Consider the following 27981-nt stretch of genomic DNA (forward strand, 5'->3'; position numbering starts at 1 on the left):
TGAAATATATAAAGTATGGAATTATAAAAATGTATGCGTGTGAACCTTGTCATACAAGAAAAGAATGCCGTATATGCTGTTTCCTTAACAGGGCACGTAAACGTTAAAAGTTTTGCGGCTGTTAACGTGACTGTCTGTTAATTAACAGGTCACACTGTCACCACGAGTAGTAGAAAGAAACAAATCCGTCTTTTTTTGTTGCACATGCAAAAATAATTAAGTGTTTTTGTGGGTAGCGCTAATAATTTATCTACTGCATTTTCATACTTGTGCGTGTGCGGGTGGCGCAAGCAGGCAGCAAACAGTTCGTTGTTAATTCCGAATACAAAAAAAAAACTGTGCAGTGTGTAACAAAAGTTGCTTGCAGAATTCGTCGTGTCATTAAAAAAAGCAAAAAAAAAAGTAGAATTGAAAAAGAAGAGTGCTGCGGCAAGTGAAACACGACTCATTTTTCCATTTAGATTGGCAGCAGCCGCCCGACGCACTGTCGCGAGGCCGCCCGCACGCATAAAAAAAAGAAAAACATGTTAGATTGGATGCAGCCCAACTGATTCATCTATTTTATTTTTGTTGGCGAACTTATTAAAGGTAAGCAGAAAAGAAGTTCACAACAGCATAGCATACTTAAGTATTTTCTTGTTGCCCGCCCGTAAGCCATCCAACCCCCTTTGTTGTCCCCTTTGCCGCTGCTACATAAATTCCACCGCGTTCTCTTTTCGCTTTTTTTTTTTGTGTCGTCAACGTGGTGTTTGCCGCCGCCATTGGACATTGGAATGCTGCGTGCATTTGCATGCTTATTAAGTTACGCAGTCTATTCGAATTAGCTAGAATTTCGACACTTATTGAAAGAGTCGCTCTATTTCTTTTTTTTTTGTTGCCTTCCTTCGCTTTTCTTTCCAGTTGAGTGACGTAGTGCGGCGCCTGTTGTACAGGTGTGTGTTTTGGCTGCATATATATGTGTGTTTGAGTGTGTGTGTGCTCCTTCAGTCTGCTTGACGGTGTGCCAGCACTTATGAGTGTGCCCAACCTAAGTCAAGCACATTTTACATTTCGTTTGGCATTTGTTTTTTGCCGGCATCTAACGAAATTGCATTGTTTTGAATTAATATGTATATTTTTGACACTTGAACGGCACACTGCAGTCGTTCGTTGTGGGGGAGCTGGTGGGGTTGTCACCCCACCCGGTACAGCATATCACACTCTCTCTTTCTCGCTCTCTCTTGCACTTGCTCTCTCTGTTTATTTGCCTTTTTGTCTGTGCTTTTTTGCCGTTTTGTGTTTTTGCTGGGGCCCCGACAGCTGTGCGGCGTTGCCAGATCGCGTGCCCTTCTATTTAACCTCAAAATTTGGCGCTTCGTTGCTAATTTATATATTTTTTTGGTTTCCAACACAGTTGTAGAAGACACTTCAATGTTTGGCGTTCGCTGTAGTGTATCCTGAGATTCGTCCAGAAACGCCAACGTGCCGCAATCGCATTGCATCGTCAGTCGTCAGCGTTGTCAACTGCGTTGCAAGTTGTTCCAATTATGGCGCAGCAAACACAGCCGGTTGCCCAGCAGCAGCAGCAACAGCAGCCGCCTCAACAGCAGCAGCATCAACCGTTGCAGCAGCCGTCGCCAGCAGCGACGCCGGTGTCGACACCAACAACGCCACAGCCGCCGCCCCACAGCAGCAACATCAACAACAACAATGGCAACAACATTGTGTCGCCAACCAACAATAACAACAACAACAACAACAACAGCGTACTCACTCCAGTACCCGTCTACAATCAGCCTGTATACATGCCCACAGGTCATGGCGGCCATCATCCGCACATGTCCCAAGGAGCACCCGTGTTCCATCCCACAGTGATCCCGAGTCATATGCCCAACAGCGTTTATGTGGGCAATGTGACCGCTAATGTGAATCTTCACAACTGGCCGCACACGTATGCGTATCCAGCTGGCAGCGCAGCGCCGCCTCACTATGCGACTGCGCATGGTGACTTATCGCAGGAACAGGTAAGTTTGTTGTCTTATTTGCCCACTTTTGATCACACAATAATATTTTACTTGTTTTGCATGGCAATCCACTGATGCAACAGCTGCCCATGTCGATGCATCAGGGTAATCCCAACAGGCACATGGGTGGCATGGGCGGGCGTGGACGCATGCGCGAACGCGATCGTGGCCAGCGTCGCAATGATTTCCACAGACCACGGCACATGCAACAACAACAGCAGCAGCAACAGCAACAACTGCAGCCACAGCAGCAGCAATTGCAACAGCCAGATGGCTCAAGTCCAGCGCAGAATGTGATGCAAATGCAGGCGGATGTGATGGGCCAACCACAGATGGCACAGCCACCGCCACCAGAGGCACAGTTGCAACCCATGTCGTACTACGCACCACCAGCGTATCCTGCCTATGGCGGCTACCAGGCTGCCTATTTTGCGTCCCATCATGGCCCAATACCGGCACAACCAAATGCGGCTGCTGCCGCTGCGCAACAGGCCACAGGACAGCCAGTGTTTATACAACCGATGCCACTTTACAATTCGCCCATGTACAATTGGGGCGGATATGTGATTCAGCAAATGGTGCCGCCATCCGAGTACGCGTCCTACATCACCACCGAGGATGGTGGCCAGGGTCAGGCTGGTGTTGTTGTCGACGAACGGCAGGCGGCACAGGAGATGCCACAGCTGTGGCATCCGGCGCCCATGTATCCGGAAGAGTATGCGGAGGTGGCGCATGTCAATGGCGATGAATTGAATCACAATAGCTCATCGCTGGCCTCCTCGGAAACGTCGAGCATGCTGAGTCCGAACTATTCCATCTATGACGCGCAACAGATGCACGAGATGCAGCAGCAGATGGGCGTCATGCAGATCTACGCCGATGGCCAGCTGGCACCATTGCAGGCAATGCATCCAGTTGCCGGTGTGCCACAGGTGAGTGTTGACTTTTTTACCCTGAATTCATTGTTAATCTTGTATTGTTTGTTTTTTCTAGTACAAGGAGGAGATTTGGATGCAAGGCGATGGTCAGCCGCAAGCAATGCTTGTCCAGGCGGCACCTCCACATCATATCATTCAACAACAAACACAGCCAGCAGTTTGCATCGAACAGCAGCCACCGCCACCGCCACAGCAACAGCAACAGCAGCAGCTGCCAACTCATCCTCCACAAGCGGAGACGCCCACGCCCCAAGTGCAAATACAGGCGCCACAGGAGCCGCAATTGGGTGAGTGGCAATTTTTTGTTATATTTCTAATTGATAAGCTGCCTTGGGACGTGTTCCGATAGCAACCAGATAACTGATATTTCTCTTTTATCTATCTATATATGTATGTACGTATGTGTATATTTAAATTGATGTTTATGTTGATGGAATATTGATAGCTTCCGTTCGAATCGCGTTTCCATGGGAATGAATTGATATTCGATTCACTTTATAGATCGTTGCATAATAATATCGTTCAACTTATTCTTATTTGTTCTTCTCCAGTTTATTGTTGTTTACCATGATTATGTCTTGGTTCTTTTATATTTTGATTTGATGAATAGTTTGTAGACTCACTTTATTATTATTTAAAGGGTGTTGTAAAGGTTTTATTCGTTTCAATTCCATTCGATACGCTGCGATAACATCAGCTTGCAGTTTTATTTTCCCGTTTTTTGTTTTTGCTGAATTGTTGGGCATTTGCACGCTCAGTTTACAATTCGTGTCGCTGGAGGTTTCAATTCTGTGCTGTGCTGTGCTGTGGGTCTGGGTCTGGGTCTAAGTCTGTCTGTCCCTCTGTCTGTCTGTCTGTTGTGTGTCAGGTGTACGACGAATCCGGCGTCACATGATACGAGGCGTTGCGTTTGTGGGCTCGACGTCTCCGTCGATGTCGTCAACAAAAACAACATTCTGCCATGATTTTCAGTATATATATTTTTTGTTTTTTCGCTCTCCGCTTAATTGCCGTGGCTGCCCTTTGAGTGGCAACTGCGACGGCGACGACGACTTGTTGCTAGGCGTCCATTAGCTGCGGATCTCTCGGGCTCCAAGTGCTTTGAATGCCTATCCAGAGCGCATGTTTTGTCTGAGGAAGCACTTCACAGGTGTTTGATTTGTTGTCGAAACAGTTTTACTGTTGTTTGTAGTTCCAGCTATATATTTATTGTAGATGTAGTATATTATTCACTTCTGTCACTAATCAGCTGTGAGTCGCTCGCTCTGTTTATGCAGTTTTCTTTATTTCTGTATTATTCTTTTCCCTGACTTTTTTTTTCTGCTTATCAGTCGCCGACGCTTTCTATGCGTCAACGTCTTGCTCCACTTACAGTCTTATATATTTGTGTGCAGTATGCGTTATTAATATGGTCTACTTTATCAAAGTGCATAGTCCTAGGGTGACCAAAGAATTTGTTTAGAAATGCTGAGATTTTGTTTATGAAAAAGTTTAGGTTGCTTGAGGTTTCTTGTTGCTTTAAATAATATTTACAACTTTTTTGTTTTCATTCATCATATTGTTTATGCTCACGTTTTAGGGTGGCCATATTACAACGTTGATTTTTTAAATGGGGACATATTTTTGTAAGGAACCTTATATATGGTGTTTGCACCATTAGGCTGAAATAGTTGTTATATTAGTAATCCTAAGAAAACATTAATGTAAGGAGCTTTAGAAATATTGGATAGGGTGACCATATTCCATATAAGTTGAATTTCAGGGTGACCGAAAATAGTTAGTTTTATAAATGATGTTGAATAGGATGACCGTAACTTCATATTAGGGTGACCATAAACAGATTACATTCTCATTCCTTCAGCTGCAAGATATTGTACACGTAATTTGTGGTCAATTATTGGTCATGTGGTAACCAGTAACCAAGCATACAGAATTATTGACTACCCTTAAAAGCATTTCTTGTTGAACTCTGCATTAATTTCGCTTTCTTTAGCTACTTTTGTTTACTCTTTGGCTTCGTTCAGCTGCGTCCCGTCCAACGGTCATTTGTGTGATGCATGGGACTCGGTTCGCTTTGGTTTAGAGTTGCCTTCCGCCTTATCAAGCACAGTCATTGACATTTTTGTTGGCCATTGGCCACTGCTCACTGGCATGTCGCATGGAGCATTAAAGCAAAGCAACGGCGCCATGGATCACTCCACATATTCTCGTACTTGGCTCACATATTTTATGCACTCGGCCCAAACTCAAATTGATAGCTGTCCAGCCAGTTGAGGGTCTTAGTCCACTGTGTGTCTGTGAGTGTGTGAGTGAGTGTGTTTGCGTTGTTGTAGAAAAGCTGGAGTGAACGCTGTCTCGCCGTCAAAATTGCTGTTGTTGCTTTCTTTTATTGTTATTTTTGCAGCACTTGGCTCGGCGACTTTGTCAATAATTTGATAGCACTTGGCGTGTTTATACACGACCGACCAGATACGATTGATAGCATATATAGCACTCAATGATATAGGGACACAATCGTAACACATCGCAACCAATTGCCAACCCAACACAGTTAACACAGTTTATGCCCGCTTGTTGCAATTGCTAATGCTCATTTAAACGCCATTTATTGATTAGTCTAATCTGTTTTTTTTTTTTATGCTTTTTTTTACGGCTCGTTGCGACAGACTTCTTTTATATGGAGCTTTAGTTCCGTAATCAGGGTCGCTTCAAGTGGCGCACGACCATATAAGACCTCCATGCTCAATTCCTGATATCTTGGGGCATAAGCCCGTGCGATAACGGGAGAGGCCCCTCCGAAAAAAACAACAGTAAAAAACGCAATTATCTGAACTTTGATCGATGATTTTTAGAGCTCTTTTTTTTTGTGTTTTGTGTTGTCGTCGAACACATCATAATGAGCTGAAATTCTAATACACATTTTCCGATTCCGATTTCGATTGCTATCGCGGGGCGGCGACAGTGAACAGCTGTTCATATAACAGTTCTAGTTGCTTGTATAACAGCTGTTGAATAGTTTTCTAGGTTTGAAAATGGCAAATATTGTTTATTTTCTCTAACATTTATTGTTCTGCTTTGCTCTCTGCGTGTATTTGTTTATTTTTCTTTTAATTGAGAGTGTATTGTGTGTAAAACTGCATTTTATTGCTTCTTGTTTATTCACTCTAAAAATTTGGTTAGTTTTAAAATGTATAACACATATACGTATGTTTCTTTATTGTAATTGTAGTGTATAACAAAACGCACAAGCCTTTAAAGATTTGTTTTGCTTTTGCTTATGGACTTGCCTGAAATAGTTTGTAGTTTATTATTATTATTAAGTAATTCTTTAATGTATAAAACATGAGCCATAAAATTGCCGTTAGCTAAATTATTACTTTTTAAAATTGAAAACAATTTCAGTTTATGTTTTTTTGTAGCTTTTTTCTTGGGCTTTTTTTTTCATATAAAATTTATTTGTATTTTGTTGTTTTAGCATAATAATTTGTTATATAGTAGTTGTTGCTGTTCTCTTACAATTTACAACTTAATCATCGCTTTGCCTTCTCTAGTTTACATACGAAAATATAACTAACTACTTCCAAAAAGGTTTACACACTCGTTTCGTTTTTGTTTTTCAATTTGAATTTGTATTTTGCTTGCTAAATCGCTACTTGGTTTTTGTTTTTGTTTTTTTGCCTACTACATTTAGGTCGTATGACACATTTATAACACTTGCCGTATAACAACGAATGCACAACAACAGTTATACAGTTATAGTAATAATTATATAGATCGAGAGTTTATCCGTAATACATATATATTTAGCAATAATCATTAATAATAAACATCATCTTCATAATAATAATAATAGCAATAAAATACACAATAATTAAAGAAAATCGTAAAATTTAACAAACAAATAATAAAAAATATTTTACAATGTAGACTTGTTGCTGTGTGTGGTAGCTGTAGCTGAAGTTGTTGCTATTGTTGAGACTATATTTATCGATCAGGGTTTTTATCAAAGTGAGCGTGTCTGTGTGTGTGTTTCTATATTGTTATATAGCTAATATATATATATATTTTATACTTGTATATGGCTACAATCTTATCATCGAGAAGCTAAGCCAAGTTTGTTTGCTATAATTTATCAATTTGTTGTATACTATATATTTAGTTTGTATGAATAGTTTTCTTTTTTTTTTGCTTAGGCATAGTTTCGGCATCGGCATCGATATATATATTATATATATACGATTTACATGCGCTCTTTTTGTGTTTTTGTTTTGTATATAGTTTTCTTTGTGTGCTCTATTCAATACTTTGCCTGGACCCTGGACTTGTCCCTGTCCCTGCTGCTCACTTCTCCGGCTGATCTCTTTCTCTCTTTCTTTTCCCCTCTGGATCCGTCTTGACTTTGCTCTCCTTTGTATAAGTTGCTAGAAAAATATCGCTCTTTGTCTCTCATGATCCCCTCTCTCTCTCTTCTCTTTCTTCGTACTTGACTTGTTTTTGTTTATTGTTTTATAATTATAGTTTCTCTTCACTTCCACTTTGTTGCTGTTGTTGTAAATTCACTTCTCATGCTTAGAGCTTTGATTCCGTTGTTGTCGTCGTCGATGCCTTCTGTGTCCCAGACGTGGGGGGAAACTGTTGCTGCGGCTCCTCCTGCAGTGGACTGGGCAGAGTTTTGATGATCTTGGGCACTATGGTGATTGGTTGATCCTCATCCTCCTCTTCGCCATCCTCGCCCTGCTCCTCATCGATGGGCGTCAGTGTCTCCACATGCACTGGCGTCTCATTCGAGCTGCTGAAGCGTTTCATGCACGGCGCCATGAAGCTGGTCGCCGTCGAGATGGCAAACAGAGCTCCGGCCATGTAGAAGGGCAGATCGTAGGTGTGGGTCAGATCATAGATGGCACCGGCCAGCGGTGTGCCAATCAGGGCGGCGAATCCTCTGAACAAAATGAGCAGGCCAAAGGCATTGGTGAGCTTGTCCAGGCCCAGCAGATCGACCAGGATAATTGACGTGAGCGAAATGTAGCCAGAGATGGCGATGCCAAACGCTATCGACATGGCAATGTAGGCGTTGTAGCTGTAGCAGAGTGGCGTCAGGGTCACCGCCACCGTCGAGATCAGCAGACAGATGTTGTTGAGCAGCAGCGAATTGACTTGCGGCAGATCCGCCACCCAACCGCAGACGACACGTCCCACGGTGTTGGTGATGCCGATGATGGACAACAGCATCGCAGCATCGTTCTTGGCAATGCCGTGCTCCTTGGCCGCATCCACCAGATAGACGAAGGGAACATACAAGCCGGCCATGCCGAAGATGTTGGAGACGCCCATCAGCATGAAGACGGGATCCTTGAGCAGACTCACGTCCAGCATGGTGTTGAACACGGACTTGACCGAGTCGGGAATGCCCAGACAGGGGCACAGATCGTACTCCTCGCGATGCTTGTCCGCCTCGGCCAACGGATCCAGACGCATGCTCTGCATGCTCTTCTCGTACTTGGTCAGCGACAGCACCGAGTTGCGATAGTTGGTCAGCGACTTTTGCGACTGATATTGGGGCAAATTCGTCACGGATCCGGAGTAGAAGATATCCTTACGCGACATGGGACGCACCATGCGTCCGGCACTGCCGCTGGAGCTGCCCTGACGCTGCGACAGCGATAACTTTGACGTGTTGAAATCCCCGCCAGCGCCCGCTTCGATGTCGCCACGTGACGAGGCGCGAATGGCCGCCAACGAGGGTTGATAACGTTCCGAGGCGGATGTTTTGCGCACCCGGCTGAAGGACGGCACGGAGCCATTCTTGGGAAGACTTTGATGATCGCCGGCCAGGAAGGCCGGCTGCGAGGCATTGCGTATCATGGCATCCTGTGACTGATAAGGACTGTGCTCCGACTCGGAGTTGCGATGCGATCGACGGCCGGATCGGGCGGACAATTGACCGTTGCTATCAGCATTGCCGTTGTTCTGAGGCGGGGATTGGGCATTCACCTCAACCACCTTGGACTCGGTGATGGTGGGCAGCGTGGACACCGGATGCAGGCCACCCGATTGCTGTGCCAACAGCTCCAGATTGAGGCTGGAATGCACACCCGGATCAGCGTTAAGTGGCATCTTGAGCTTGCGTTCCATAGTGCCATCGGGCAGCTGGACCATGAAGTGGGAACCCGCAAAGGAGCCGCGCTCCAGCTGCATTTGCTTCTCCTCGTACATGCGTTGCATCAGCGGCTTGACGCGCTTCTTCTTGGGATAGGTGAGGGGACGCATCATAGCACCGAAGATGGCACAGTTGAGAATCAGCCCCGCAAAGATGAGCAGCGCATTCTTCCAGCCGTACTCCTCCAGCAGATAAGTAGCCAGCGGGGCAAAGGCAAAGGTGCCAAAGCCCGAGCCACAGACAGCGATGCCCGTGGCCAGGGAACGTTTCGTCTCGAAGTAATATCCGACGGCGACGACGGCGGGCAAATAGATCATGCCGAAACCGAAGCCGCCCATGAAGCCATAGGTGGCCATCAACATGCTGACATTCGTGCTGAACGTGCTCAGCACGAATGCGATGCAGGCAATGATGCTGCCAGCAATACAGACAGCTCGGCATCCATATTTATTGGCCAGGGCCGAGACAATGGGTCCAGCACTCAGATAGACACCGGAGAGCAGACTGCCCACCCAGGCGACGGTGCCTTTGCCCTCGTGAAAGTAGGCAACGAACTCCTCAAGGAAGATGCCGAATGTGTAGGCGATGCCGTCGACAATCATGTTGCACATGAAGCTGGCAAAGCAGATGACCCAACCATAGCCACCGTCCGGCGGTGGCGGCAGCTCCCCATAGACGCTAACCTCATCCTCATCGTCGCCTTCTCCTTCACCCTCCTCTTCGTCGTCCTCATCGTCTTCGGGACTGTTTTGCTCGGCGGTTAGACGAGCTGCTTCCTCGCAGGCAAGTTCGCTGTCGGTGCGTTCGAATTTGCGCAGGCGTGCCGCCGAATTGCCCACTGTGCCAGCGGCTGCTGCATTGCTGTTGCTGTCCACCATCTTTGAAAATTTGTTTTTTTTTTTTTTTTTGGTTTTTGCTTTACTTAATTGCTTTGATTTACAGCACCGTTAGTTTTTTGCTGTACTACACACACACACATGCACTTGAGCGAGCTTTCAACATGAAATTCAATTTCAGTTTCAATTTCGATTTGTGTTTTCGTTTTCGTTTTCACTTGATGCCTGCCGCGCGTTGCTTTTTGCTGCCCGCACACCAACAAGCTCCTTGCAAGTGGAGTTCGTTGGGAGTAGTCGACGAATTGTCTGCGTTATGCGTGGCCGAAGTGTCACGCTCGACGCCGTTACGAGTTATGCGAGCCTTAGAACGGCCGCCGTCGACGTCGACGTCGCTGCCTCGGCTGCTATTGCTGTTGCTGTTGCTGTTACTATGTTTTATCTTTGCGCGCGTTCGCTCTCGTTCTCGTTTGCTGCTACTCCCACTCGAGGTGCTCTCGCTCTCGCGCCCTCTCTTAAGTTGTGAAGCTTAAACTGCCGTTATGTGTGTGTGTGTGAGCGCGTGTGTGTTGTTATTCTTGAATTGTTATTGCTTCAAAGTTCTTATGCATTATCGACAGTTGTCGTCGTCGCCGTCACATACAAACAAAACAACACTGCATTTTCATGAAATATTTTTGCCGATTTTCGTTTAAGTTTGTTTTGCTATTTGTCACGTTGTAAAATGTTGTGTGCTTTTTGTTCAATATAAAATTTTTGGTTTGAGATTCGATTGGTGGATGTGCAGCAAACGCAAAACGTGTGTATTGTTGTTATTGTTTTTTGACTTTGCTTCTGCCTTTTGACTTTGCTATGCTTGACTTTTGTCTTTGCGTCGATTTGTTGTGCTTTACTTTTGCTTTTGCTTTTGCGGCTAGTACATGCTGCTGCTTTTATCTATGGCATATTTTTGCATTGCTGCCGTTGCTGTTAGCGTCGCGACCGCGCTGCTTTTTGGGGGTGCTGTACGTACTTGATGTGATGGCAATGCAATTGCAAATTGTATAATTTGTTGAGTATTGAAATTTGATTGTACAAATGTGTATAAAAAATACGAAAATTCCTTCGGCGTCAGCAGAAAAAGAGCGCAAATAAAGCAAACGAAAAGCTTCGCTTGTCGAACGACGGCCCCGCAACGTGTGATCGATAAAATGTGAACTGCGAAGGCAGCGGCAGAGAGGCAACAACAAGAACAAGAACAACGACAATAATACACGGAACTCTGAGCTTACGTGTTTCACACTTTACCACAACAGCAATTGACGTCGAGAGTTGCATACATCATGTGCAACACATCAACGGAAGAATGGCCAATTTCGTTCGTTGTTTATATATTTTACAAATTTAATATTGCTATATGTTTTATATTGTTGTTTTTTGGGGTGTATTCAGCGATTTGAATTCTTTGTGCGTCGCGAGAGATACCAACAAAAAGAGCACACCAAACACACACTGACGGCGTGTATCCGTCGTCACTGCTGCACTGTTCGATATAAAATGAAAATTCGTCGTAACCAACAGACGTCGAAAACCGAATGGGGCTGTTAGAACCCGAACTGTTATACTGACATATACAAAAAAAAAAAAAAACAGGCAGCCAAGTGAGAATGCAAAGGCAAAAAACGCAAAACAAATGTAAAAGCAACAACTACAATTCCACATACACATGCACATATCTAGATATAACCTCATCGGATACAGCAAACACAATTTCAATTACACCAAACAACAACAAGCGAGCAAGCTGGCAACAAAAATGCGAAAAACAACATGAAAAAAAAACAATGTTCTCGCCATGCGGTTGCTGACATTGCGATGTCTATTTTTCATGCAATGCATTTGAAGTTCAAGCGCGCAAGCTCCCGCTCTCTCACAGTCGCTGCTCGACGCTCTCTCTGGCCACCTGGCCACAAAAGCTCTCTTTGTCTTTGCACGCGCGCTCTCGCTCTCTCACTATCTTGCGCTCTCTTGACAGCTTGTACATTTGCTTGGGTTTACAGGTATGCGGCGCAAGGGTTGCGCTCGACAGAAACAGCTGATTTGCACATTGTGCGAAAAGCAGCAACAACAACAACGATAACAGTCAGCAGACGCAGCGGCAGCAAGAAGAAGGCAGAAGGCAGGAATGTTGGCTACAGTTGCGTTTGATACACAGATTTCACACAAAAACAACTTTGCACAGAACAGCCTAGCAACCCCCTTTGGGGTTGTGCAAACTACCCTCTCTACGTATATTTATGACGCACTTTCTTTAAGGGTAGTCTTCACTTTGTAGTTCTTAAACGACGCGTTCACCGTTACCTTTCTTGTTCTTGTTCTGGTTCTTCTTCTTGAAGGGAAACCGGCACGCGTATAACACTTTTGCCTGGTATAACAGTTTGGCATATAAGAGCGTAAACTGTTGCTCTTAGTTGTGATTTAGGTTAAAGGTTAACTTGCGACTTTCAAACTTTTACTTTTTCCCATGTCACTCTAACCACTGTGCGTGTGCGTGTGCGTGTGTGTGTGTGTGAGCAGTGAAAATTTTTTGGTGTGCCGACTTTTAGGCGCCGACACTGGCGGAGAACACGAGGTCGTCGTTGGGGAGTTGGCAATTTCGTAATTTCAGCATGTCTTGGTCGTATCTTAACGCGTTTTCAGTCATTGCAGCATTTTGGCATTGTTTTTAGGTTGATAAGCGAGCGAATCGTGTTAATTTCACAGTTTATATTGGTCAATAAATGGATTATTTTTAGACTTTTAGCTCATAAACAAATACTTGCCAAATACTAAAGTCGTCGTAGATAATGCAATGTGAGTGCTTTAAGAGAGGGAAAGTAAATTGAAAAGTTGAAACGTCTCTTAAAGTGCCTTTTTGTCTAGCTCTCTTCCGAGGATGTCTATTTAACTCAAGTGTGCAAGTGTGTGTGTGTGTGTGTACGTGCTCAATGTCATTCATAAAAATGGTAGCACGCACACCCACACACACATACATATATGTGCACATGACTTATGGGTCAACGCCAGAGGGCGCCAGCCCTTGACGTTTTGCTTTTGTGCTCTCGTAAGTTGATTTACTGTATTATTAGCGCATTAGTCAGCCTCCTGCACTGTTTTTGCTTTCTCCTTTACTTAAACCACATTACAGCACTCTTGGTAGTAGTTGGCATTATGGCCAGGAAATTGACCGTTAGTTTATGCCATATTAGTAGCAAGTATTATAATAAAGAAAAGTGAAATTTAATGCGTTAAAATGTTGTACCGCAAAACACAGTTATTGCGTGAGTTCAAGTTGAAATGCATAAGGTTGACAGAACTCGACAAACTTTTTGCTTTCTATCGCCCCGCCCCCGCACACAATAAACCACAAAGCAGCAGGTGTTTGAATTAGTTGCACAATTTCACAATCGAAATTGTTTTGGGCCACAAGCCAAAAATGCCGAGCAGCAAGAGCAGGTGACAACAAGAGCTCCAACAGAAAACACAGAAATGCCAACAAAGCAATTTAAGTTGCCAGAAATATGCAGAAGGAAAATGCAAAGCTGAGATTAAATGGGAATTATCAAGGGGGATGAACAATTCATTAGCAACATTTTAATAACTTAAAAACTGCTGATTGCAATTGGTTTTTCCCTCGCTCATCACAGATTTTCCTTTATGTGCACGAGTTGAATGCGCTTTTATACGAGTAGATACTTCTCACACAGTAAACAATCGTATATCATCGATGAATTTCTTTCTCTGTCAGTATTTGTATCTGTATCTAGACAATGCCAACGCCTCTGCTGGGCCAGTTCAAGAATTTCTTAACAACCTTCTTCTGATCATTTTTGTTGTTGTTGCTGTTGTGCTTTCCTTTAGTCTTTTGTCTTTGTGCCTCTTCGGGAAATGAAATTGAAATTGCGCATACGCCGCGTTGTGCGCGCCCCGAGACACTTTGTCTGTCACACAGTCAATGTGCTGCGCTTTTGTTTAACGTTGAGTACTGTGTGTAATTTTTTACGCTGTGACTTTGTCCATCTTTGCACATATACTCGATCTGATTATATATCTAGATATATATATTCTAGATGCACCAGCTGTAGTCTTTGCTGCCAATATTAAATAGATACAACAATTTTACACAAAATGACGCAGTTTTTGCTGCTGCCTGCCAACATTTATTTCTTTTTATTTTGCGCTTTTGTTGTTGTTGTATTTTTTTTGCTTTACTTGTTGCTTTTTCTGTGCATCGCATCGATTGTAGCTCATTTCCCCGTTTTGTGAGTTTGGCCTCTGTTTTTTTTTGTACCTGCTAGATACATTTGTATCTAGTAGATGACATTGCTGCCGCCTCTGCTTCGGCTGCCCACGCGCCACAACTGTTATACGCATTTATATGTTAATGCCAGGCAGGATACACACCGATGTCCTTGATGTGCTCCCGTGAATGCTGAATACTGCCTGCCACTGATATCCTGCTTCAGTTCCATTTGCTACTTTGCTGCCTCGTTTCATATTTTTATACCCGCTACCCATAGGGTAGAAGGGTATTACAACTTTGTGCCGACGGGAAATGTATGTAACAGGTAGAAGGAGGCATCTCCGGCCCTATAAAGATCTAGCCATGTCCGTCTGTGTGTCTGTCCGTCTGTCCGTATGAAACACTGGATCTCAGAGACTATAAGAGATAGAGCTATAATTTTTTTTCGACAGCATTTGTTATATTTGCACGCAGATCAAGTTTGTTTCAAATTTTTGCCACGCCCACTTCCGCCCCCGCAAATCAAAAAAATCGAATAACAAGCGTAATAAAATAAAGCTAGAGTTGCGAAGAGTTTTGGTATATATAATAATAACTATAGTAGTTATGATTCCTGAAAATTTGGTTGCGATCAGATGAAAATTGTCGAAGTTATTAAAGAAATACTTTTGTATGGGCAAAAACGCCTACTTACTAGGGGTCTTAGTTGCTTTAGATGACAATCTGGTATATTGTGCCGTCTATGGTATATTTTGAATGGTTTGATATACCAAACATACCATCTGGTATATTTTTAGTATTTTTTTAGTATTTTCGGTATATTTTGAAAATAATACCGCAATATTTTGCCTATATTAAAATGGGTAGCGGGTATCTCACAGTCGAGCACACTCGACTGTAGCTTTCTTACTTGTTTTTTCAGTTGTCAAGCTGTCAGTTTTACTTTCAGTTATCCTTTAACGCACTTCAGTTCCCCCTTATCACCCATTTTGCCTTTGCCAATCAAGCAATCGATGCTTATCTGCCACACACACAACGCTCAACGAAAAGAAGCTTCAAGAAAAATGGCTTAATATAATCACCGCCCCACTTTATAGCCACGAGTCGTCGTCGTTGTTGCTCGTAAATTATTTGTTGGCTAGTTCTTTCCACCTTCATTGATAAGAAAACGTTTTACGGTTGTTTGTTGTTTTACCGTATTGCTGTTGACAGCTGCGGTGCGATGTTGTGGCTGCTTCAGACGAAGGTCGCGTGCCGCATTTTGTCGTCGTCGTCGTCGTCGTCTCTTTGAGCATTATGCAATTTTCTTTGGCTTATTGTTTACTGCACTTCTATTTGGCTATTATTTATTGTAAATTGACACAAATGAATTCAATTGAATTGCAGCAGCAACAACAATTTCGAATTGGGGCAACTGGCAACTGACAACAGGGTGACAACAGGGTGTTTCATTCAATTTGCCATTGTTGCCAGGCCGCATTTTCCAGTCAAGTTGAGTGTGTTTACTATTTGTTTGTCATCGCAGCCAAACGCCCATAATACGACAAATTGTTGGCCAGATTTCTTATCAGCAACAACAACAACAACAATAACAATTACACACCACGTGTGTGAACGAACGATCGTAGTCTGACATCACGCTTTATTTGTTTATTGCATTTATGCTTTCAACTTTTCGCTTAGCAATAAATTATTTTGTGCAGTCGTCAGTATTAAAAGTTAATTGATTTATTTATTGTGGATACATTTTAAAAAGCGTGACTGAGAGTTGTTGGTTTCTATTTATGCAAAGAGTATCAACTAGTCATGTTGATTCTATTTTTGTTCTGCGTCGATTCATGCAAAGTAATGTGACTAATTTTGCATGTATTGCTATAATGATACACAATTGCTCATGCTGTGATAGATTACTGCATTATATTAGTAATATAAAAGGAAATCAATGCTTTTGTCGAGTGAACAAACACATTTTAGCAAATATGTCAAAGCTTTTTATCTATTTGCGAATGATATGAATTTGAATTAGCTCGACAATGAAACACTGCACATTTGAATACTTTTTCTTTCTATAAAGAATATAAAATTGTTCGTGAAATTGAAGGTTAAAGGCTAAAACAAATAATTGATGATCTTTACAAGTAAACGTGTTTGAAATTATGTAAAAAAATCAATGCTTAACAGAAATATTGTATGGAATGTGATATAGGATTTCATAGTTAGTATATTTTAATACTGATTGCATTATTATCTGTTTAATACTAATTTTATTATTATCTGGCTAGTCTGTAAAGTTGTGATCTATAAAATTCCAATTCATTTTTGAGACTTCCAAATCTTTCGCGTCTCCAAGTATGAGTTAAAATAGTAAATCATTGCATATATTAAAATTATTTCATACTTAGTATACTTTTAATACTAATTTTATTATTATCTGACTAGACTGTAAAATTGTGATCTATAAACTTCCAATTTATTTTTGAAAGTTTCAATTCTATCGCAATCTCCAAGTATGAATTAAAATAATAAATCATTGTATATATTAAAATTATTTCATACTTAGTATACTTTTAATACTGACCTCATTCATCTGCCTCTTAAAAATGAAATTAAGAGTTGCAATTTTATGTTCTCTATTCCTCTGGCACAAATTATTATATTTTATGATATATTATTTAGGAATTCTTTTTTTTTTTTTTTTTAAATCTCATAAACCAAAAGAAGAAAATTCAATATGTGGTGAGGAGTTAAGTCCTCGATCTACTTAAGGATCATTATATCAAATTTAGTTAGTTGGTTGTAACTTTTAAGATCCCTGAGATTAAAGTGTTTTTAAACATGGACAGACGGGCAGACGGATTGTCTTCTTCATTTAACGGGTACAATAAACTCTTGAAGAAAACACATGTCTTTAGATAGCAAGTGAAGGAATTCTGAATGAATTTAACTTGAACATGAAAATTCGGCTTCTGTGTTGGTTCATTGATAAAAATACAACAAAAACAAAACTTGCTCTAAAGTTCACTTGATGATAAGCACAATTAAATAGAGTGATTCACTTGTTGATTGTGAAATTTGTTTTGTAAAATATGTATAAATTCGTTGAAGCATTGATTGCGCTGGCTTTATTTATTTTTATGTATTTTAATTAAATAACAAATTTCTATTTCTAATGCTCTGCTCGGTTCGGTTCGGCTCAATTGGTGGGGAAGCTGTGTCTCATTCACTCGGAGATATTCCCGGCAATTGTTTAAAATTCATAAGCCAAATACAAATTAGTTGAATGCGGCGGCAATCGTTGTTGTCGTTGTTGTTGTTGTTTGAGTTGTCATTGTTGTTGCCGCTAATAAAAATTGAATAAAATCGCGCGTTCAATAACAACAACAGAAACTGAGAGAAGAGCAGAGCCGACAGCTAGACGATGTCTGTGGAGGGGGCTGCGCTCTCCTCTCCTCTCCTCTCCATGCTGATGACCCCGTTTTTGTGTCGGATAGGAAAATCAATTAAATATCAAATAGGATTGCACAACAACAAAAACAACAATGGCAACAAAACGTAGTAACAAAATCTCGATTGAAATGCGTCTCGCAACAAATTCATTTGCGTAATGTAAATAAAACTGTTATACAGCCGAGCGTAGCACAGTTCTGTGTGCTCCTCAGTGAAATTGAAAGCGAAATTGTCCAGTCAAGTGTGTGTGTGTGTGTGTGTGTGTGTGGAGAGAAGAGGAGGCGACATGAAACTGTTCTAATGCACTCACCCCCTCTGGCTGCTTCCCCCCTTTGGGAACAAGTCGGGTGCCACATGTGTTAAAGTGAAGTACAGTCGCGTTTTGTTGTCGTTGTCGCTGTCGCTTTCGCGTTTTCGTGTCATGACGATTTCCTTGTTTGCATTGTTGCATTCAACTTTTATTAGTTGTTGTTGCTGTCTGCTATTATTAGCCGTAACATGTTTGCCTCTTGTTGTTGTTGCTGTTATTGTTACTGACTTTGTTGTTGTTGTAAAATTTACCTGTGCGCTCAGGTCTGTAATTATCCAGCCAACCTTGTGACAATGCAGCTCTCTCAGTCGCTCTCTCTCGCTCATCGTCGTCGTCGTCGCACCCAAATCTGACACCCTGGCACAGTTTATAATATTTTAATTCATACTTAGTATACTTTTAATACTAGACTGCAAAGTTGTGTTCAATAAATTTTCATTTCATTTTTGAGAGTTCCAATTCTATATTCTCTGTTTCCTAGGTATTGTTTATAATATTTTAATTTATACTTAGTATATTTTTAATACTGACTGCATTCTCATCTGACTAGACTACAAAGTTTTTTTTTTAATAAATTTCCATTTAGTTAAGCGTTCCAATTCCAGTTTCTTTCATCGTCGCGCTTAAAATATTTTAACTCACACTTGGTATATTTTAATACTGTTAATACTGACTGCATTTTCGTGTTCTATAAATTTAAATTTCATTTTTGAGAGTTCCAATTCTATTTTCTCTGTTCCCTTGGCATAATTTCTAATATTTTATTTCATACTTATAGTCTATTTTGAATACTGACTGCATTCTCATCTGACTAGAGTACAACGGTTTGTTCGATAAATTTATATTTCTTTTATAACAGTTCCCATTCTAGTTTTTTTAATCGTCGATTATAATATTTTAACTCACACTTAGTATAATTTTAATACCGACTGCATTCTTATCTTAATCTTAGCAGATTACAAAGAAGTTTTCTATAAACTAACATTTCATTTTTGAGAGTTCTAATTCTATCATTTGTCAAAGTATGAATTATTATATTTTAGTTCATACTTAGTATATTTTTAATACTGACTGCATTCTCATCTGACTAGACTACAACGTTTTGTTCGATAAAATTCCATTTCGATTATGAGAGTTCCAATTCTAGTTTCTTTCATTGTCGCTTATAATACTGACTGCATTCTCATCTGACTAGACTACAAAGTTGTGTTCTATAAATTTAAATTTCATTTTCAGAGTTCGAATTATATTGTTTGTCAAAGTATGAATTTAAAATTTTAACTCACACTTAGTATATTTTAATACTGACTGCATTCTCATGTTCTATAAATTTCCATTTCGTTTTGGAGAGTTCCAATTCTATCGTCTCTCATCTATATATCTATTATTATTGTTGCTCTCGTTATACGCTAATTGAAATTAATTAACACTCGCACTCTGTATTCAAAATTCCATTTGTTGTATTGTGTTGGTTGTTGTTGGAAATCCGATTCTGACCGGGGTTGCTCTCTTTGTCATATGACGTTATGGGGTAAATATAATATCGTATTCGTATTTATCATTGCCTTTTAATTGTACACTGAAAGCATTCGTTATGATCCAAATGCTAATGAAACTTTAAATAGCCTCTCTGCGCTGCGCTGCGCTGGTCAAAGAAATTGTTAATAGTCTATTTGATGTACACACATTTTCTAATCGCGTCTGTCGCGCCTTCTCTTCTTTACCCTTGCTTTCCGAGCATGTGCCAAGATATACAAATATATAAAGAGGGGCTTGTTTCGCCCCCGCCAAATCTCATCTGATCTTAAATGATCTCTCACAAGTTTCAATGGAATTTTTGGCATACGAAACTGAGACTGAGAGCAAAGTAAGCATCTCAGAATTGAGTCAACTGTAAATATTTTAAAGTTGTTTTATTCAAGTTGAAAAAAAAAATTAAATTCGTGTAGAGGAAAGATAAAAGATATCCCAAATGTGCTGGCATACGATTTCGTACTTACACATGAGTAAGTATTGGGACTTGATTATTCTTTTTAAAAGAGTAGATACTTTGGAAAGAAATTCAGTAATTATTATTTTTCAATAATTTGTTATGATTGTACAATCAGTTTTCCATTTTATATTAAGCACTTTAATTGATTGATGTGCTGATTTAACAAAATCTATCTAATCTATTTTTCATTCAAAAATAACTTCAGTACTTAACATGATAACCATTAGTATATAAGATAATCTGAGTTTAAGTTGCTGGATTTATTTTAACTTTGTATTGAATGCTGGAGCTTTATTCTAAATAGACACTGAACTTTGTTTGTAAGGTGCAAGACAAAGTGCAAAAATTAATAAACAATTAATTAAGTCTTGATTGGGAAAAAGTTTAGTCTTCAGCACGAAGCTTATTTAACATGAAACATTTGCTCTACTTCTAAAAGTTATTATTATTTGATTGAAATAACGAATACAATTTCTTATTGCAATGAGAGATGAACCAGAGCAACTAAGATCTTCAGACACCTTTACACATTAAAGATGATTCGAGTTCAAGGTTTAATTTGTTTTGAAGGTAACAAATGCATTCTAAATATATTCTAAACTTTATTCAAATGAAGCTAACAAAGTTCAAAAATTAATGACTAACTAATTGATATTAACTTTTGATTTATTTAATGCATTATTTGATGCGTTTTTTGTAAATACCTTTGCATTTTAGACGTAAGCTTAATTTTGTAATGAAGCAGCTTACTTTTGATAGATTCTAAATTTAGATAGATTCTCTCTGTCTTTTAAAAATTTGTACTACAAAAGCATAAGTCATGTATTCCCTCTTGATACTTCTTAATCACATTTCAATGCTGTGATTCCCAGGTGTGTGATTTACAGGCACTTTGTTTTGATTCGATTTGCTGTTCATGGCTTTACTTGGCAAATCTTGTGATTGCGAGATGAATCAGTTAATCAGCTGGGCAAACTTTGGAGTGAGTGTGCGCTCCACTTTTGCAGCATTTCCCACATTTACAGACCCCCAATCCCCAATGACCATGAGCTGTGGAGAATCAACAGCCTTGTCCAGTTGATTCTTGTTGTTGTTGTTGTTGTGCTTATCAAGTGTTAATATTTACAGCGGCGCGTAATTGTTAATACATGGGGCGAGACCCCAATGGCAGAGTAGAGCAGAGCAAAGCACCTCGATTCTCATGCTTAGCTGGGATTATTAATTAGGCATTTATTAATAGCAAATAGCAGCATCTCATTGACTGCTTCAGTGCATCACGTGTGTGTGTGTGTGTGTGTGTGTGTGTGTGTGTGTGTGTGTGTGTGTGTGTGTGTGTGTGTGTGTGTGTGTGTGTGTGTGTGTGTGTGTGTGTGTGTGTGTGTGTGTGTGTGTGTGTGTGTGTGTGTGTGTGTGTGTGTGTGTGTGTGTGTGTGTGTGTGTGTGTGTGTGTGTGTGTGTGTGTGTGTGTGTGTGTGTGTGTGTGTGTGTGTGTGTGTGTGTGTGTGTGTGTGTGTGTGTGTGTGTGTGTGTGTGTGCACTGATAACGTCATTTGCTGCCCCCCCTGATGGGTGTGTGATATCGTTAATAAATAATAAACATGTTCGGGTTTATCGTCTGAAACTGCTGTCGCATAGTCTTTACTCCAAAGTGTTGATTATGATTTACCAACACGATAGTGTTGTTGTAATCGCACTTTATATCCGCTGAAATTGACATGGATTAAGTTCAGTTATTTTCTATTTACTGCAAATGGCTGACAAATTGATTGGACAGCAACAGCAACAGGCGGCAGCGATATGCGGCATGCCTCTTATCAACGCACTCTGGGCAATAACAACTGTTGTCGCCGGCACAAACATTGTGAACCCATTGTTCATTGTGACAGTTATCTCTAGTGGTCTGCTTTTTGTTATTCTTGTTTTTGTTGCTGTTAGAAGTGTCCGATTAAAGTGCAGTGAATCAACTCTCAGTTTTCTCTATTCTATTATTGATCAGGCGGATCTCTATTGTCTCTGCTGATTAGCGATGTGCGATGCGATGTGTGAACTAATTTCCTATTGACTTTTTGCTATTTTGAGCTACTTTTCCATCAACCTAAATCCACAATTACAAAGCAAACACTTGCCTCTTATTTTTACCCTTGTCTTTACCAAATTGTGTTCGAATGTCAAACAAACAAATCAATTAAACAAAAAGAGAAGCCTAAATTTGCATTGAGAAATTTGTGTGTAGCTCATTTAACATCAATTGGTATCAATTATGTTGATGATATTGTAAATTATTTTGTATGCGCTGCACATCAGCAATTGGGCTGGCGGATTAAGTATGCGTTGCTGCTGTCGCCTTCCCTAGAGGTCAGCACTTGACCTTGCAACATGGTTGATAAATTTTGTATTAATGCAGGAAATTCTTTCTCTTTTGCAGTTGATAAAACGCTGGTGGCCAACAACAACAACAATAATAATAACAAGAAGGGCAGCGAGGCGGCTTTGGATGAGACTTTGATTGCCAGCAACGAGAAGCAGCAGCAATTCGAGCTGGAATATCAGCAACAACAGCAGCAACAGCAGCAACAGCAACAGCAACCACAGCAACTGATTGAAAAACAACAAACGACTAATTTGGCGGTCTCTGTTGCCACTGTTGCTCCCCAATTACAGCAGCAACAACAACAGACAGCAGCAGCACCAGCACCAGCAACTCAACAACATCAGCAGCAACAAACTTCGCCAGTTGGGCTGCAGCCACAGCAACAACAACAACAACAGCAGCAGCAACCACAGCAGCAGCAGGTGCAGCCCAGCTACCATGATCAGCATGCTCCACAGCAGCAACATGCCCAGCAGCAGCCACAACAACAACAGCAGCAACAGCAGCCACAACAGCAACCACAACAGCAACAGCGCAAGCCACCGCAGCAGCAATACAACAACAATGCACAACAAGTGCGTCGCAAATATTCATCAGAGTACAACCATCAGCAGCATCATCATCACCATCATCAGGGCAGCAACGACTCCGCCAATCAGACCACCAAAACCATGTCGTGGACCAACTCTTCGCAACACAAGAAGTCCACGCAGTCGGTGGCGGTGACAGCATCGCCAAACACTGTCAACAACGGCGGTGCTGCATTGGCTGCCACAGCTACGGCTGCCACAGCAACCGCACCACCAAGTGGTGCCAGCAACAACAGCAACAACAGCAGCAACAGCAGCTTTAATAAGCAGTCCAGCAGTGGCTCCTCCTCGAGTGGTGGCGGTGCCTACAGTCACCCGACCAAGACTTATACCAATCAACAGCACTACCAGCAACAGCAGCACTACCAAACCAGTTACAACAACAGCAGCAGCAGTGGCAGCAACAGCAGCAACAGCAACAACGGCAACAACAACAGCAATCAGCCACAAATGCGCACATATGGCACCATGAAGGTGCCCTCATCGCCAGTGGCCAGCACAGCGCCACCGCTGGAGCGCAAAATTAGTGGACAGCAGCAACATCAGAGCAACAGCAACAGCAATGCAGCAGCAACAACAACTACCTCAACGGCAAGCATTACAGCAGCGCCGCATCAGTTTCAACAACAGACGTCCATTGACAGCAACCAGTCCAATAGCACAAACAATGCCACAGTGCTGCCCCAACAGCAGCAGCAGCAATCGCAACAACCAGCACAGCAGCAGCCACAACAACAACAGCAGCACCATCAGCAACACCAGCAACAACAACATGCTGCCTCAGCTGGTGGCAAATCCTTTGTGAGCAAAACAAAGTTCGTCTCACACAATTTCAGCAGCGAGACAACAACAACAAGCACAACAACATTCAGTGCAGCAGCATCACAGCAGCAGCCAGCACAGCCAGCGCTCAATTTGGCGCCACCAGTGCCGCCCGCATCGCAGAGCAGCAGCAGCGGGGACAGCGTGCAAAAATCATGGGCCAGCCTGTTCAGCTCGAAGCCAGTGGCCAAAGTGGCGCCCTACGACGGCAACAAGTCCCAGCAACAACAGCAGCAGCAACAGCAACAATTACAGCAGCAGCAACCACAACTGCAACCGCAACTGCAGCTGGCTCCACCGCAGCAGCAACCACATCAATTGCCTGCCCAGCAACAGCAGCAGCAGCAGCAGCAACAGCAATCACAGCAGCAACAATTGCCAGCAGCTTCGACTGCGAATGTGCATCAGCAATTGCAGTCGCCAACTCCAGTGCCAGCGCCCACTGCTCCCCTTGTGACACCCGGCACCCTCTCCTATTCGGCTGCCTCGGCTCAGGCTGTGCCTGCCGCTGTAGCAGCTTCGCCAGCCTCGGCAGCGGTCAAGCCGTTGAAGCCGGAGCCAACGCGTACTGCACAGCTGGATGAATGGACCAATAAATATGCCGAGTTTCTGACACGTCACAAAACCAATCTGACGCCCATCAGTCTGCGGCCACGTGGTCTAACCAATCGCTCCAACTACTGCTACATCAACTCCATATTGCAGGCGCTTCTGGGCTGTGCGCCCTTCTACAATCTGCTGCGGTCCATACCCAAGCAGGCGGCGGTGTTGAGTGAGGTCAAGACACCCACCGTGAATGCCATGTAAGTGACCCAGTTTCGATTTCGTGTTGAGAGGGGGTTTATTAGCAGCCACAGGCAAGTCAACAGACGTCTCGGCACCATGTCCAGCTGTCGTCTGTGTTACGCTTGTGGCATAGCAATTGGCATTGGCCTCTCAGGCGTTCATTGGTTGCCTCCGTTCTGGGGTCAATCTATGCTTAACGTCGAGGCCAATGCAGGTGCAGTGTGTAACGCGTGAATGTCCCATCGATGGCTTCATGTGTTGCTTCTTGCACGCACAGTAAAATGAAATTATATGCAATTGAAATTCTTTAACTAAAATACTTTCTCTTTGTTCTCCTTTAGGATGTCTTATATGACAAACTTTTCCGCTTTGCCTGGCGGCTCACGTTTGCGTGTGAACAACAAGGCAGCTCAGATCAAGGGCAAGGATGAGTTTGCTGGCGTGGATCTGCAGTGCGATCTGGCCTTTGAGCCCACCGAGATCTACAAGCTGTGGAACGACAGTCGCGAGGAGCATGTTGAGGGCAGACAGGAAGATGCCGAAGAATTTTTGGGCTACGTTCTCAACAAGCTCAACGATGAGATGCTGGAAGTGAGTACTGAATAAGTTGTCTTTATATTTAACGGCATACTAAATTATTTATGCTTTAGGTGATTAAGCTGATTGCCAAGCCAACTGCTCAGCAGAATGGCGAAGAGCAGGAACAGGAGCAGGAGGATGGCGGCGATGTTTGGCAGGTAAGTGCTTTCGCGCATATCTCAAATGATTTGCAAAATGTTGTTTAATGAATTTCCACCCACACAGATGATCTGCAACAATCGCAACAAGGGAAGCGTCACACGCCAAACCGATTTTGGACGCACGCCACTCAGCGACATCTTCCGAGGCGAGCTGCGTTCGCGTCTGCAACGCGAGGGCGAACACTCCACGGATGTTATTCAGCCATTCTTCACGCTGCAATTGAACATTGAAGTAAGTTTGACACCAATCAACGATCTAGTTCATGCTAACAATTACTTTTTTATACACAAAACAGAAAGCTGCTTCGGTTAAGGAGGCATTGGAGATATTGATTGGTCGCGATCAGCTTGAGGGTGTCACTGGCAGCAAGACCAAACAGGAGGTGGTTGCCTGGCAGCAAATGACTCTCGAGAAGTTACCCGTTGTGCTCATCTTGCATTTGAAATACTTTGACTACAGATCCGATGGCTGCACAAAGATATTGAAGAAGGTTGAGTTCCCTGCGGAACTCAAAATCGATGCCAGTGAGTGAATGCATAAAACACCAAGATTATCCTCAATTCATGACCTATTTTTGCAGAGATACTTGGCTCGAAGAAGACGTCGCAGAAGCAGCGCGCCTATCGCCTGTTCGCTGTCGTCTATCACGATGGCAAAGAGGCCTCGAAGGGCCATTACATAACGGACGTGTTCCATACCGGCTACAATTGCTGGCTGCGCTACGACGACAGTTCGGTGAAACCGATCAGCGAGAAGCAAGTGCTGCAGCCGCATACGCCGCGTGTGCCTTATCTACTCTACTATCGCCGCTGCGATACCCTGCCTCCAGTGCAGCAGGCAAGCAACGGCGGCGGCAGTGGTGGCTCCTCAGGAGGCAACTCTAATGCCCATGCCCATGGCCATGCTCATGGTCATGGTCATGCCACGTCCAATGCCGCCTCCAACACCGCAGCTGCAAACTCAGCGAATAACAAATGAAACTATGTTGTCAAAAAAGTATAATACTAGGCATGCCACGTTTTGGTTTTCTATGCATGTACAATTTAACAATTAAACTATATTATATATATATTATATTTAAATGCCTATATTTAAGCCCGAAGTCCAAAGCGCATGTAAGTGTGAATGGTCGATGTATGTGTGTGTGCTGTTTGCGTGCGTGCGTGCGTGTGTGTGTATCATATAAGACTTAAAATTAATGCAAAACTCCTAGCTATAAGCATTAGCCGTAGTCCTAAGTCGATAGCAGCTTAGTTGTGCAACAATGAAGAACAACAAAAAGTTCGTTTAAACGAAATCTTTGTACAAAGGTAGCGCGTGCGTTAACTGAAACAGCGAGCAAATGATCATATACATACATACATACATACATACAATTACAACTAATTAGTTGCTAATATAGTTAAAGCAGCCAATCTATTATCAGCATGCCCAATTTTCCTCCAAAAATACAAAAGAAACTTTCTAAATGGCACAAAGTTCAGTCGTGTGCATTATATATACATAAATAGTTGGTAGACCTTTTCGATATGACAAACATTTAGAGCTCTATATGTACATATTCATTATATATATATATAAAACATAGTTATAGGACAACTAGGAATACCATTTCTTTTGTAATTGTTTATGGAGCATGCAGCATGCATTTAGGTCCCAGAGCAAACAATCAGCCGTTTATTGAGTATAGTTCACAATATATATTGAAATGCTTTGAATATGCTTTAAAAACAAGAAAAACAAAAAACAAATCAAATTAACAAATACTTTTGTATTCAATACAAGACAAACAAACAAAACCCATGGAATATGTAGACATTATTTTGTGTATAAGTCGGGAATAAGTTATCAGCAAACCAACAATAGTAACGCCACTTACATTTATCAAAGTTTACGTTCATTTCATAATTTATTTCGTTTTGTTGTTTAGTTAGAAAACAAATCAATCACACAAATCATTGTACTTCATCATTTATTTCGCTATTCCTCAAATTATTTTCGCACCTCTAATGATATTTTACTGTCTTTTGGCAAAACACATAAATTAGTTGATAAATATTAGATTTTGTTGTAACAAAGTAAAGCTATAAATTATGTAAATCAACTTGTCAAGTTTCATATTTCGTAAAGAACAACAACTAATCAAGATTTCTAGTTGTTGCATCTGTAGTTGCTATAAGCAAACGAGCATATTACACAGATACATGCATATTTTTTTAATTTGTAATGCTATTAATTAATTCACATACACTTACAATAGTTATAAATAACGTGCCAATGTTAAAATTCGATAAAAAATTATACAAAAAATACAAAAAAAAAATGAAATGAATTCTGTGTTGTCGAACACACGATTTGAGTGCATTGTGTAGTCAGTGACTAAACGAAGAAATATGTTGTTAAACAAAACAAAAACAAAAAATAGTTACGAAATTTTGTTAAATTAAGTTTGTATTTAATAATATTTGATATAATTACGGGAAAATCTATAGAAACTGTGCTGTAAATTGCTTGGACTACGATTTAACATCCACATTTAAAAGTAACCTCTTCTGTTTGCTTCCTGAACTCCCTTGGGAATACTTTACGATAGCCAAATAAGCAAATTGTTTGCCAAAAGCTTTGTTTAAAGTATTCTTTGGATGATTTTCTGTTTATACCTACTAAAATTGTTAATTAGGAATTTCTCGAAAGCCAAGTCAAGATGTCAGCGTATTGATTGTAAAAAT

General features: G+C 41.6%; 2 protein-coding genes across 4 annotated transcripts; one reads left to right on the top strand and one right to left on the bottom strand.

The window, feature by feature from the left end:
* The first annotated feature begins 165 nt into the window (after nt 1-165).
* Nucleotides 166-27606, top strand: LOC117566388 (myb-like protein AA). 3 transcript variants are annotated; one of them, XM_052004736.1, is made up of 10 exons: nt 166-588; nt 1394-2003; nt 2066-2935; nt 2997-3228; nt 22368-24528; nt 24853-25102; nt 25162-25248; nt 25316-25483; nt 25548-25776; nt 25833-27606. In XM_052004736.1, exons 2-10 carry the CDS (start codon nt 1527-1529, stop codon nt 26228-26230), a joined length of 4872 nt encoding a protein of 1623 aa, XP_051860696.1. In that variant the 5' UTR covers nt 166-588; nt 1394-1526; the 3' UTR covers nt 26231-27606. The 3 variants fall into 3 exon arrangements, with proteins under 3 accessions (XP_051860696.1, XP_051860697.1, XP_034101784.2); XM_052004737.1 differs by having other exon boundaries at nt 2087-2935; XM_034245893.2 differs by lacking the exons at nt 166-588; nt 1394-2003; nt 2066-2935; nt 2997-3228 and adding an exon at nt 19857-19955.
* On the bottom strand, nt 6543-11450 carry LOC117566389 (monocarboxylate transporter 9). The gene is made up of 2 exons (XM_034245894.2): nt 11203-11450; nt 6543-10665 (listed from the first exon to the last, which is right to left on the bottom strand). Exon 2 carries the CDS (start codon nt 9974-9976, stop codon nt 7511-7513), a length of 2466 nt encoding a protein of 821 aa, XP_034101785.1. The 5' UTR covers nt 9977-10665; nt 11203-11450; the 3' UTR covers nt 6543-7510.
* Nucleotides 27607-27981: the final 375 nt, after the last annotated feature.

The sequence above is a fragment of the Drosophila albomicans genome, chromosome 3, assembly GCF_009650485.2.
Source record: "Drosophila albomicans strain 15112-1751.03 chromosome 3, ASM965048v2, whole genome shotgun sequence".
NCBI classification, from domain to species: Eukaryota; Metazoa; Arthropoda; class Insecta; order Diptera; family Drosophilidae; genus Drosophila; species Drosophila albomicans.

What these genes read in the sequence shown, in the direction of transcription:
- LOC117566389 (XM_034245894.2), bottom strand. Translation starts at nt 9,976, where the DNA reads ATGGTGGACAGCAACAGCAATGCAGCAGCCGCTGGCACAGTGGGCAAT.
- LOC117566388 (XM_052004736.1), top strand. Translation starts at nt 1,527, where the DNA reads ATGGCGCAGCAAACACAGCCGGTTGCCCAGCAGCAGCAGCAACAGCAG. An exon ending in TCAACGATGAGATGCTGGAA is followed by an intron (nt 25,103 to 25,161) that starts GTGAGTACTGAA and finishes TTTATGCTTTAG; the next exon opens with GTGATTAAGCTGATTGCCAA. An exon ending in CGCTGCAATTGAACATTGAA is followed by an intron (nt 25,484 to 25,547) that starts GTAAGTTTGACA and finishes TACACAAAACAG; the next exon opens with AAAGCTGCTTCGGTTAAGGA.